The sequence below is a fragment of the Mobula birostris genome, chromosome 10 (assembly GCF_030028105.1).
Source record: "Mobula birostris isolate sMobBir1 chromosome 10, sMobBir1.hap1, whole genome shotgun sequence".
NCBI classification, from domain to species: domain Eukaryota; kingdom Metazoa; phylum Chordata; class Chondrichthyes; order Myliobatiformes; family Myliobatidae; genus Mobula; species Mobula birostris.
Window position 1 is genome coordinate 75,297,710 of NC_092379.1, and position 13,477 is coordinate 75,311,186.

The 13,477-nt window shown below is 37.1% G+C and overlaps 1 protein-coding gene across 3 annotated transcripts in view; it reads right to left on the reverse strand.

Moving 5' to 3' along the window:
- Positions 1–419: 419 nt before the first annotated feature.
- Positions 420–13,477, reverse strand: part of lrch2 (leucine-rich repeats and calponin homology (CH) domain containing 2) — a 174,886-nt gene continuing 161,828 nt past the window's right edge. For all 3 annotated transcript variants that reach the window (XM_072270489.1, XM_072270487.1, XM_072270488.1), the window contains 2 exons: positions 10,865–10,942; positions 420–7,390 (listed from right to left, as the gene is read on the reverse strand). In XM_072270489.1, coding sequence (XP_072126590.1) covers positions 7,271–7,390; positions 10,865–10,942 — 198 coding nt within the window. In that variant the 3' untranslated portion in view covers positions 420–7,270. The remainder of the gene's footprint in view (positions 7,391–10,864; positions 10,943–13,477) is intronic.

The following is a 13,477-nucleotide window of genomic DNA, read 5'->3' on the forward strand; positions in this document are numbered from 1 at the left end:
CAGGTCGTGAGATGCAGTCAGTAGCTAGGAATCTGCATTGGAGAGTAAGTTTTGGAGGTCAGGTAAATAATATGACAAGTTAGTTATGTATCTTTGCTTGACTGGTAAAATAAACCACTACTCAATACTTAATCAAAGGCATTCCCCACTCTTTAATGTGTAAAGTAAGCAGCAATCTGAAAGTAGGCCACATGCTCATTCAAGACTGGGGTGAAGGATACTGCAGAAATGAGAAAATAGAATTGAAGGAATGCTGAGAGCCAAGGTTTAAAGGATTACAGTTTAAAGAGAGAGGCAAGAGATGAAGCAAGATATTAAGTAAGAGGTTATTTTATGGACAAGTGCATTGGGCTATTCAAAAGAATTTCTATTGTATTATTTAACAGTGGAATCAAAGCAACAATTCCTATACACAACTGTCCGAAAAGATTGATTTATTCCTTAAACATGAAACAATTTATGAAACATACTGTACATTATACATATATGTATAGTCTTGGGTTTGGTCAAATAACTCCATGCATGCAAAATGTAATACAAATTATTTACAGACATTTATAGGCTTGAGGGAAAACCTATATATCTGAGAAAAGGTTTAACTGAATTGATCTGCCAGACAACTAAAATTACAAATATACAGAATTTTGTATTAAAACATTAAAACTGAATGAAATGATCTGCATGAAGTAAAGTAGGGCATCTGTACTACATTTATTTACATGATTTCAGGTAATTCTATTGCATTTCAAGGGCCAAGTGAAAACATTGAACTAACTTTGTACTTTTTTTTGAAAAGCTACCAATGATATACTATCACCAAATATGCAATTACACTTTTTTTTTGGTTGCAAATAACAAGCTACTACCAGTATTTGCAATGAATATAAATTATAATTACAAAATGATTATTTTTTGTTTACAAATATCTTCCATATATACTTTGGAATTTTATGTACACTGGACCATTAAAAGAAATGTGTGGCATATACAGTAGTTCCCTCAAATCACAACTGGATAAACTGGCTAACACGTTTGAAACTTCAAGGTTGATAGGCAATAAGGGAAATTTAAATACCACAATGTAAAATATGCTTATCGACTTCCCTGTGGAATCTAAAAATTTTTATTATTTGCAGCTAATTCTGCAATATGCATTACCTAGAACCCCAGAATTAGGTCAGTTACTTTTGCCGTTTGTTACATTTTCTTAGTTGAAGTTCATATCTGTACAATCAAATGCTTATCAATAACCAAAAATCTACACACTGAAAACCTATTACAAACAATATTTTTACTGTTTTGAAAGTTAGTGGCCTTGCAAATGGAGGGAAAATCTTTGAAATTCTATTTTAAAAAAACACCCTCCAACATAACAATTCATCACTGTAAATCCAGTTCATTATTTGTGCAAAAGTTTGTTCCCTAATTTTGCATTATATTCACAAAAGTGCTCCAAACTTAGAGAAATGTTCGTGATAACAAAAAGTCACTACTCAAACTGATCCACTGATTTCACAACACCAACTAGTTCTACAGCTAAAATATCTGACAAATTCTCAAAAAACAATATGCTACTATTGTTAACTGGCCATGGTAAAGTACAACATTTCAAAAGCATTAATTCAACCCACAGGCTAATTATGACAGAAAATACCAGTAATAACCTGATTCCATTTAGACAGTAGGGAACTACAATTTTCAAAATCCTTGCAGTAAATACTTTCAAAGCCGGTAAGTCTAGCATATTGAAAAAAAAGATTTGTTGCCCCAATGCCATATGTGCTGATATTCCATTGCTAATATAGTGTCTCACTGGATGTGAACTGTGCTGGAAGACAATGACATATTGTGCTGAACATGGGTATTAAAGATTCAACTTCTGACAGAGTCATATATGGATGGAGGAAGGAAAATACTTGCAAAGAAATGCAGACCAGAAACCAAAAGTGGACCCAATTTACTTACTAAATATCAATTTCCCTGCTATCTCCTAAATCCTGGTGAGCTGATAATAGTTCCATTTCAAATCCAATTTTAAAATGTCATTGCCTTCCCCTGCCCAAAAATCTGTACATTTTGTGCTCTCCTCAATAAATGAGAATAATTTGAAAAATGAAATTTAGCATGTGTTACTCAAAAGCTAAACTATTATTAGCCATTTAATTGTATTGTTAAGAAAAACATTTTTGACAGCACCAATTCCAAAAAACTTTGGCACTCAAAAGGTATAACCTATCCCTTGTCTTTTCAGTGTTTAGCAGATCTAGATTGTGAATGCCAGCAAACTATTGTTGCAATATATTGTGAACTGTTCTGAAATTTCCACCAAAAGCTTTAGAATGTAATAAATTAATTATTTGCATTGAACAGAAAAAGATATTAACCTATACACATCCATAAAACAATACTGTACAACAAATTAAATAAGCAGGAACTAGCTTGATGCCCCATAAAACCAATTCAGGGGATCAATACAAAAATGTTTAAAAATATGCCAGCATGAAAACCTATCTTGCTTTTTAGAGCAATTATTTTAATCAAGGCAAACCCACTAAAATAATAATAATAGAACTTAAAAATACATTCTTTAATTCAGAATTAATTTACATTTTACTGCATCAAAATGTCAGCAAAAGACGCAATAAAATTGCTACACGCTTAGTATTTTAATATCTTGCAGAAACTGATGGGAATTCATTCATTCTATCTATCAAAACCTTAAAACCAGAGAATGGTTTTAAACATAAAGTACGGATACTTTGTATTTCATTTGTATCGAATTATAAAATTCTATGATTTTCAAAAACAATTCAAATAAATTTTGTTTTGTTACAATTTAACAAATCACATCTGATCTCTGCCAGTAAGACTGACAAATTGTTTCACAATACAAACTCGGTGAATGTTTTCTAACTTTGGAATCTTAGTGAAATATTTTCTAAGAATTTTTTAAAATATAATTTTGTTGGAGTGTCAAGATTTGGGTGGACTTAATTCAGATTGCTGGTGGATCAGGAAAACTAATCTTCTTGGGCTAAATGTTTGTGATTTATGTTTCTCAGTCATGAATACAAAAAACTAAACATGTGCTTACCTTATCATTCCTGCTCACTATTTCATAGGATAGTTAATCTAACTGCTTTCCCACTCTGACGGAAACATTTCTGCAATATGCCATTTCATGAAAGTGATGAAAAGTCAAAATATTTTAAAGCAGGTAAGATTTTTTTTGGGAGATATTCCATTCAAATTTTATCACATTATGAAATAAATAACACTAACCTACAATGTATAAGTGGCAAATAATATCCAATACTGTATCTACTGCTGATTTCCTTATTCTAAAAGAAGTCTATACTTGTCGCAGAAGTGTAATGATGATTCATTAAATTGATTCCTGGCTTGTGGGAGAATTAAACGGACCTAGCTTGTGTTCAACACACAGAATGTTGGAGGAAGTCAAGAAGTCAAACAGCATCAATGGAGGGGAATAAATTGTTGATTTTGGGCTGAGACTCTTCATCAGTACTGGAAAGGAAAGGGGCACAAGGTAAAATCAAATGCTGTGGGTGGGAGGAGGAGATGAAATAAGAAACAGGGAGAGGATAGATGAAAGAAGGGCTGAAGAAAATGATTAGCATAGGACAGTGGACAATAGACGAAAGGGAAGGAGGTGATGGGCAGGAGAGTAGTGAGGGCGTGAGATGGCAACTAGAATGGGGAATGGAAAAAAGAGAAAGTGAGAAGGGGGAGAAATTACCAGAAGTTAGAAAAATTGATGTTCATTCTATTTGTTAAAATATGAAGTGTTGCTCTTTCAGCCCGGGTTTGGCCTTATCATGGCGGTAGAGATGGCCATGGATCAACAAGTGAGAATGGGAAATGGGAAATCAAATTGAAATGGCTTGTATTTTCAGCTTAGAAAAAGAACTGAAGATGACATTGAAATTTACTAAGTATTACAGGGTTCAACAGGGTGGATGCAGTACTTGTTTTTCTGAGCATAGAGCCTAGAATTGAAATGAAAATTTCTTAATTCAAAGGGAAGTTTAATCACTGGAAGTCTCTACCAGAATGAAATGCAGAGGTTCAGAGTTCATTCAGAATAGGCATCAACTCGTGTCTTGATTTCAAGAGATCTGGGGATCGTGCAGGAGGATTATTCTGAGGTAGATCAACCATGACCTAGGTGAATTAACAGTTCATTCTGTATCAAATCCTATAAAATGATTTCCACAGATGCCTGTTTCAAGGCATAATTTTGTTTGTAATAAATTCAAAATGTCAGTTGGAAACACCAATTGTTTTGCTGAAATCTGATGAATGTACAGGCCACTGCTGCATTTTAATTCCTTAATGAATATACTGATTTTTCTTCAGTTTTTGTAATTTATCAGAATGTTACTAGATTTACACTTCAAGGTTATACACCTTAGAAGATAATTGCTAAATCTTTCACTCAATTCTATTTACTTTTGAGATTATTTTGCACGTCATGTGTTTTGCTTCTGATGCACGTCACTTTTTGTGCATGGTGTGAAAGTAAAATATAAATTTTCCCAGGGGTTTTACAAATAAATATTGCCTATAGAATGACTGGGAGGTGAAAGTGACACAATGAAACAATAAAAAAAAAACACGGTAGAGAGGATTACCTGCTTAATGGTAAATGGGATTATAGTAGTTAGATGCAAAGCATGGGCATAGGTCCACTTTCTGTGCCACACAGACTCCCAAGTCTAACTCTCAAGTTCCTGTCAGAAGGTGGAATTCCCTAACCATTTTGTATCATTCTCACAACACCTGCTTCAAAGTCTTGAATACTTAAAAGTACTTAACTGCTGTAACTCAAATAAGCCAAAGTGGTAGGGCTGTATGAAACCAGTCACAAAAATAAAAAGATCAATAAATCAGTCCAGTCCTGGAGTAGTCTCATTGTCATTACTACCGAATGCACCTTGCTCTGATGTGAAGTCATGTGTATCTTTTTTCTCTTAAAAATCTAGACTCTAAACCTGGTATTAATTAACTTTTAGTGAAATGGCTGGATGACAAACTCATATCTTCAGCTTGGCAAACAGAAGGGAAAAGTTCAATATCAGATTCAGCACAAAGGTGGTGATGGTACTGGAGGGGAGGGGTCACAGTGATGGAACAGATAGTGCCACTGCCATATAACTGCAGTGACCCAGATTCAATTCTGACATCTAGTGCTATGCAGAGTATTTATGTTCTTAAAGACTAATTGGATGTCTGTTCTCTGAGAGATGACTTTTTCTCCCATATTGGAAAGACATGTTGATTGGCTATTGCAAATAATCTCTAACATAGATGAATTGTAGGGAAATTGGACAGGGTGAGGAATAAATGAACATGGCAGAGAATAAGTTACAGGGAAGCAAGTTAGAGTAAGGGATTGATGAGATTGCTCTCAGAGCCAGCATATACTGAATGGCTTACTTCCATATCAGAACATGAAACAATATTATATCTGACAATAAATAAATCAAAACTGAGGATGATTAAATTTAACAAGACAAATCAATAATATAATCACTTGTAAATCAAAGCTTTCTAGTCAAACCTTGAACCAACAGACAATATTTCCAAAATATGTTTTTTTTTTAAATAAAACTTGTTCAGCAATTCTCCTCAATGGTCAATGGGCTGTTTTATGATATCAAGTGATTAACAAATGATTGTCTAAACATTTTTTGACAACTGTACCTTCCTTTTTTTGTACACCTTGCCACTTTAGGTTGCTTTTGTCTCAGATCTAGCAACTGAATCTCATATCTTGTCTGGATTTTAAAATTTTCACTCCTAAATCCCGAGTGGTATAACTGAATTCAGTGAAAGCTCTAAATTACGTCCAAAAGTTAAATACTAAAATCACATAGAGTATCTACATATTTAAAAAAAAAATAAGCAAATGCTTGTTCGAAAGGTATTTTGTTCATAATAGATTTGCAATTTACTAGGCTTTAAAGAGGAAAAGTTTGACTACAGAAACTTGGACTTAATTGCAACCACTTTGTGGAACACCTCATTAGTGTTTGTTGGTAATCAGTTTTCCTTACATGTGGATTTCAAACCAAAGAGCACTGTCTAAAAACATTTAATAACAAGATTAGATGCTCTCTTTATGAAAAAAGTTGAAAAGGTCAGGAATAAAATTTCCTACAGGCAGTCTTCAAACTGTTACTGATATAAAAATAGAAAAAAAAATGAAGAGCACATGTGGTTTTGGATGATGCCTTGGTTAACCAGCAAGTGGCTTGCTACAAGCTGAAAGGTTTGTTCAAGATTGTCTATTATCTCAACTAATGCCAGAGTTTAGCATCCAACACTGTACGATGTTGCTCAAAAGTCCTTTTCTCTGCAATTATCAGATATACAAGTTGATAAGAACATTTCATACCTCCTGTAGCTTTGCACAATTCTTAATTTAGGAATTGAAGACAATTTTACTGAACTAATTATTGAAGTTTTCCTAAGTTTGAACAAACCATCACACAATATGGAAGCCAAGAATGCTTCCAACCCTTCGGTGTTAGCCAGTCTTAACCAGTATAAGCAAACCTGACAGTTCTCAAGGAAATTAAAAAGTCAAGCATGTTTAAAACTGAAAAACTTCTTGGCAATAAATTTGTATTAGTTCTCCATGAAATGGTAGCCAAAAATGGTAGAAAAATCCAGTAGCTCTTAAAAAAATGGAGCAACAGCTGAATTTAAAATTGATCAACCTAGATATCTAGATAAAAATCACAAATAGGAAGGCAACATGTGGAGGTCAGATTATACAAAAAACTGATTCAAAGATCTTTATGGCACCAAATAAGATTTTTCTGCAAGAGTGGATTAAATGACAAAAGAAATTTTGTACATCTAAAGGAAGCAGAACTTCCTAACAGTATGAACATTTAAATGGATGAGGTCACAATAATGTACTCACGTTTTAAATGTTGGTAGAAGGAGCATCTGGTTTATGGACAATGTGCAAAGACCAAGTAACTTGTTCTTTATAGTATGGCAGCTATGGCAAGTTGGGTGAAATTATCTGCCCAGGCAGATAAACACTGCTATTTTATACAAGTTCTTGTTTAAGCAGTGAAATCTATGAGACTGAATTTTGTTTTAAAAAGGAAAGTGCCAAGTTAAATGTTATCGCCGCAGCACGAATTTTGAATATAGCCTTGTTTGGACTTCACTAGACAACAGAAATCATGAATGTGTTAACTATATAAGCAGCCAAGAACTGAAACATCAGTTATACAGCAGATAACTGCGTATGTTTATATGTAGGTAATTCAAGTAGAGCTTGAACTGTTGAACCCACTTTCACCAATCCACGTTCTTCCAATATATGATGAGGCAGACAAAGTTTATCCTTAAAAAACAAACAAAAGTAGACTCAGTTGGTTACTCTTTCAAATTAAAAATTCAATTTGATATATCCCAATGCAATTTTGCCTATTTTGAAGTTAAATTGTGCATGCCAATAGTCAAGGATTTGACAGACACATTAACCAGCAGGGAATGGAGGATATAAACCAAATGTAGGCAGGTGGTATTTGCTTAAAGTTGGTATCATGGTCAACACAGCTTTAGTGAGCCAAAGTGTCTGTTCTTGTGCTGTCTTGCTCCATGTACTATTCACATTAACTGTTCATCAAAAGGCTTTTTTTTTAAAAAAAGACAATTTCTTTCTTTTTTTAAAAAGTCACTTTCACAAACTTTCAGCATTCAAATCCAAGACGTAAGACTTTACTTATTTTCACTGAGCACAAATTTTCAACACACTCATTTTGAAACCAAATGAATTATAGATTCAGTAATCAATCTATCCCAGACACCACTGATGCTTAACATCTGAAATATAAACAAAAAATGCTTGAAAATCCCAGCAGGTCAGGCAGGATCTGTGAAAGGATCAGCAGCTAACATTTCAGGTCAGACTGGAAACATTAACTGATTTTCTTTCCACAGATGTTACCTGACCTGCTGCGTTTTCCAAACATTTGTTTTTGTTCCATTCTAAACATCTTCTCCCTCCCCAAAAAAGCATTCCATAACTGCAAATAGCAGCACTACCAGAAGAAATGCAGTTTTCCCCAAGCTTCTCCAATACCAATGCCTAAAACCATGGCAAGACATGATCAAGAGAAAGGAGGAAGAATAGCTAGGTTAAAACAAAGTTATCAAACAAGTCCTTTGAAGTTTATAAAGGGATAAAAGAGAACACTTAGGAATATAAGAGGCAAAAAGGGCACATGAAATGACTTCAGCAAGTGAGATTATGGCAAATCCCAAAAATTCTTAAGGAAAATAGAAACGAGAGAAACAACAGAATAATAGAAACAACTAGGTAAAGAGTCATTTTTTTTTCAGGTACCAATGAAGAAATCCATGGGTGGAGACAGGGGATATGAGTGGGTCCTAAATGAGTATTGATCAACAGTATTCACCTAGAAAGGTCATGTAGGATTGAGGTGCAGGGGAGAGGTACAGTAATATTCTAGAACATATTTGCATCAGGAAGAAGTGTTATAAATACTAGCATACATAAATTCACCAGTGAAAGGAACCTGGATGTTTGTGAGGACAGTGTAAGTAGGCTGATATAGCCAGAACATGTTGATGTTTTGAAAGGATGTGCTGGGACTTTTCAGAAACATAAGACAGACACATCCCTGGGGCTGGGAGGGGATACATCTTAAGTTACTATAGGAAACAAGGGAAGAGATTGCTGGCCTTTGCTACTATTCCTGTGGCCATTGAGGATGCAAAGCTCATCACCAGGTGATTGGACATGGCAACTTTTATTTGTTTGTTCACGAAAGGGAATAGAGATAACCCTTGGAATGATAGACTAATGAGTCCTACTTCAGTGGTGGGCAAATTATTAGAGAAGATTCCTAGAGTCAGGACTTACAGGCATTTGGAGAAACATAGTGTGATTACAGATAGTCAGCATGGCTTTGAGAGGGGTAGGTCTTCCCTCACAAGCCTGACTGAATTCTTTGAGAATGTGACAAAGCACATTAATGAAGGCAGAGCAGTGGGTATGGTGTAGATGTATTTTAGTAAGCCATACAAGATTCTCCTATGGTAGGCTTATTCAGAAGGTCACAATCCATGGGATGCACGGAAACTTCACTGTGGATTCAGAGATGGCTTGGCCATAGAAGGCAAAGGGTGGTAGTAGAAGGTGCATTTTCTGCCTGGAAGTCAGTAACTAGTGGTGTTTCATAGGGATCTGTCCTGGGACCCCTAGTCTTTATGATTTTTATACACGATTCAGTTAAGGAATTGGAAGGGTGAGTTAATAAGTTTGCAGTTGACATGAATGCTATTGGCCTTGTGGATAGTGTGGAGGTTTGTTGTAAGTTGAAATGGGACATAGACAGATGTAGAGCTGGGCTGAGAAGGGGCAGATGAACATCAATACGGGGAAGTGTGAAGTGTTTCATTTTGGAAAGTCTAATTTGAAGGCAGAATACAGGATTAATGGTAGGATTCTCAGCAGTGTGGAGGAACAGAGGGATCTTGGGGTTCACATCCAGCGATCCCTCAAAGTTGCCACATAGGCTGATAGGGTGGTTAAGGCGGCATTTGAGTAGTTGTGGGATTGAAGTCAAGAGCCGCTCTAAAAGCTGATCAGGCCATGCTTGGGATATTGTGTTCTGGTCACTTCATTATAGTAAAGATGTGGAAGCTTTAGATAAGATGCAAAGGAGATTTACCAGAATGCTGCCTGGATTAGAGAGCATGTCTTATGTGGATAAATTGAGTGAGCAAGGGCTTTTCCTTTGAAGCAACAGAGGATGAGTTAGAGGAGTACAAGTTGATAAGAGGCATATATCAAGTGGATAGCTGGAGGCTTTGTCCCAGGGTAGAAATGGGTAGATTACGTAGAGAGTGAAATCGGCAATCACCTCTGATCTGGGCTGACACTTACGTGCCGGGCAGCACCTAATTAATTAGCTTGTTTATTTCGGGTTTTTTCTTAAAGATGTGTTGGATGCGTCCCGGCTACCGCTGCACCACTGCATGCTTCGCGGCCCGGCGGTTGGGGACCATAGCATTAGGAACATTTAATAGACTCTTAGATAGGCACACGGATGATAGAAAAATGGAGGGCTATGTAGGGGGGGTGGGGGGGAGGGTTAGATTGATCTTAGAGTACGTTAGAAGGTCATCAGAACATCATGGACCGAAGGATCTGTACTTTGCTGTAGTGTTCTATGTTCTATACCCAATTCATGGCTCTGGACTGTTGCAATATCTTTGTCTGGAATGGATGTTTTGTCAATCGAGATGATCGACTAAAAAAAACATTAGGTGTTTTTGTCTCATATTCCTGCTTTTTATAAATTTTAAATTTCCAACATACACAGTAATATATTTTTATTACTATGATAATTTTATCAAATTACAAAAGCTCTTTCCAGTGCATAGACCAAATAAGTACATGAGGATTTGATTTTATGGATCACTTGACAAGATGTTTAGAGATGGACTTCCGTTAGTCTTCGTTTATCATAACGATGGTTTGGAGGAAAACTATAAGCAACATCCATGCATGTACAGGACCCAGCATGATCAGAAAGATCAAAATAACTAGGCTAGAGAATAGCCTCTTACAGCATGCAAGAAATAAAGTATGATTAATGAAATGCCTCAAGATACTATGTGATTATTCTTCATAAGACTGGGGCACTAATACAAGAATTTCAAATTATACTCTGTCAGCTTCCAGTTACAACTATGTATCAGCTTCCAGGATTTTGGCATTGTAGACATTGTTGAAACAGCTTTTGAAAGTATTATTTAATATGAGATCCCATTATTAATATATTACCTCTGGAACTCCTAATTTTCTGCAAGCCTCGAGAAAATTCTCAACATTTCTTCTGCACTTTGCCATACTCAGTTTAGGCTGAAGAAAGAAAGAAAACTAAGTCAAGATAATGCATTCTTCTAAGAAAGAGCACTGAAGGTTATAAAAATAAATCATGACATCTAGTAGGCATTGCTTTAAGAAATAAATACAAGGTTTCTAAAAGTCATATTTCTGATTTGTTTTAAACTATTTAAGTTAACAGAAACACCAGAGTTAAGACACTAACATAGCTTTATTGCTTTCCAGTTTAGTTAATTTCAATGTACTTCAGTGGTTGTGAACAACTTTGTTAGTGCCCAACAAAGTATAAGCTGTAAAACACAATCTAGACACAAGTTAATGGAAGTCAAAGGTTTAGAAATAATAGCAATTTTACTCCATACACACAAAATGCTGGAGAAACTCAGCAGGCCAGGCAGTATATGTGGAAAAGAGTACAGTTGATACTTCAGGCCGAGATCCATCTGCAGGACTGAAGAAAGAACGCTGAGGAGTAGATTTAAAAGGTGGGGGAGGGGAGAGAGAAACACAAAGGAGATAGTTGAAACCCGAAGGAGAAGGAATGAAGTAAAGAGCTGGGAAGTTGATTGGTGAAAGAGATACAGGGCTGGAGAAAGGGGGAATTGATAGAAGAGGATAGAAGGCCATGGAAGAAAGATGGGGGGGGGGGAAGAAGGGAAGAAGAGGAGAAACACCAGAGAGAGACGATGGGTGGGCAGGGAGATAAGATGAGAAAAGGAAAAGGGGATGGGAAATGGTGAAGGGGGTGGGGCATTACCGGAAGTTCAAGAAATTGATGTTCATACCATCAGGTTGGAGGCTACCCAGATGGAATATAAGGTGTTGTTCCTCTAACCAGAGTGTGGCCTCATCACAACAGTGGAGGCCATGGATAGACATATCAGGATGGAATGTGAAGTTGAATTAAAATGGTTGGCCACTGAGAGATCCCACTTTTTCTGGCAGATGGAGCACAGATGCTGGGCAAAGCGGTCTCCCAATATACGTCGGGTCTCACCAATATACAGGAGGCCACACCGGGAGCACCGGACACAGTATATGACCCCAACAGACTCACAGGTGAAGCGTCTTCACCTGGAAGGACTGTTTGGGGCCCTGAATGATAGTGAGGGAGGAGACGTAGGGGCAGGAAAAGCACTTGTTCTGCTTACAAGTATGGTGGAAGTTGTAGCGAATTATGTGCTGGACGCAGAGACTGATGGGGTGGTAGGGGAAGACAGGAGAAACCCTCTCCCTGGTAGGCTGGCGGGAGGATGGGGTGAGAACAGACGTGCGTTTTAGGGTTCTTTTTCTCCTCACCTACCACCCCATCAGCATCCACATCAGCACATAATTTTCTACAACTTCCGCCATCTCCAATGGGATCCCACCACCAAGCACATCTTGCCCTCCTCCCCATCCCCCAACTTTCTGCTTTCTCCAATCTCGCCTCACCCCCTTGGGCACCCATCGTCTCTCTCTGGTGCTTCTTCCCCCTTTTTCTTTCTTCCATGGCCTTCTGTCCTCTCCTATCAGACCACCCCCCTCCCATCTCTGCATCTCCTTCAAATTAACTTCCCAGCTCTTTACTTCATCCCTCCCCCTTCAGGTTTCACCTATCACCTTGTGCTTCTCTTTCCCCCTTAGCTACTCCTCAGCTTTTTTTCCCTTCAGTCCTGCTGAAGGGTCTCAGCCTAAAACAGTTACTGTGCTCTTTTCCTACTTGCTGCCTGGCCTGCTGAATTCCTCCAGTATTTTGTGTGTGTTGCTTGGATTTCCAGCATCTGCAAATTTTCACTTGTTTGGAACTTTACTGCATTGTTTCATTCATGGGAAAACACTGTTTTTAAAGATATTCATTTTTAAAAGGAAATTTCAGATTGCTTTTTTTTAAAAAAAGATCATCAGAAACCCGTGGCAATGATCAAAATTTGCACTGCTGGCTTCAATATTGGCCTAGATCATAATCGTGCAGGTTTTTTTTTATCTGATCATTTCCTTTCCATGAAGATAAGATAACAAAGCATGAGAATTAAATAACTTCAGTTATTCAAACTAATTATGTATTTACGAACTACATTAACAGGATGAAATGCAAATTCTGCACAGTTTACTTTTAACTTTAGAACTCATAGTAAAACAAACTGCAAGAAGTTGAAGTTCAACCATACATGAATGGCCATAAATACAGCAAAATGAAACTGTTACTTTGGAGCCAAGGTGCAAAACACAGTACCAACCGTCACACATAACATAACGCACATTCAGCATGCAAGATATCAGTGAAATACAGTCACACAGAAAAACAGATAGTCCAAGACCCTCAGTCCAGGAGTGCTTCAGCACTCTGTAACCGGAGCTTGTCTTCTGCTGAGTGAGCACTTGGATCTGCACCAACTCCAGCTTGGACACCAGGCCACACCGCCTCTGATGGAGCTCACTGACTCCGATGCCTCTCTCCTGGGCAGCAGTAAATAGTTGATACTGCAGCTTGAGGTCTAGCCCTCACTGCGACCAATGCCACATAGCTCCCCTGTTGCTCACCAACAAATCAGTGAATCAGATTTGCAG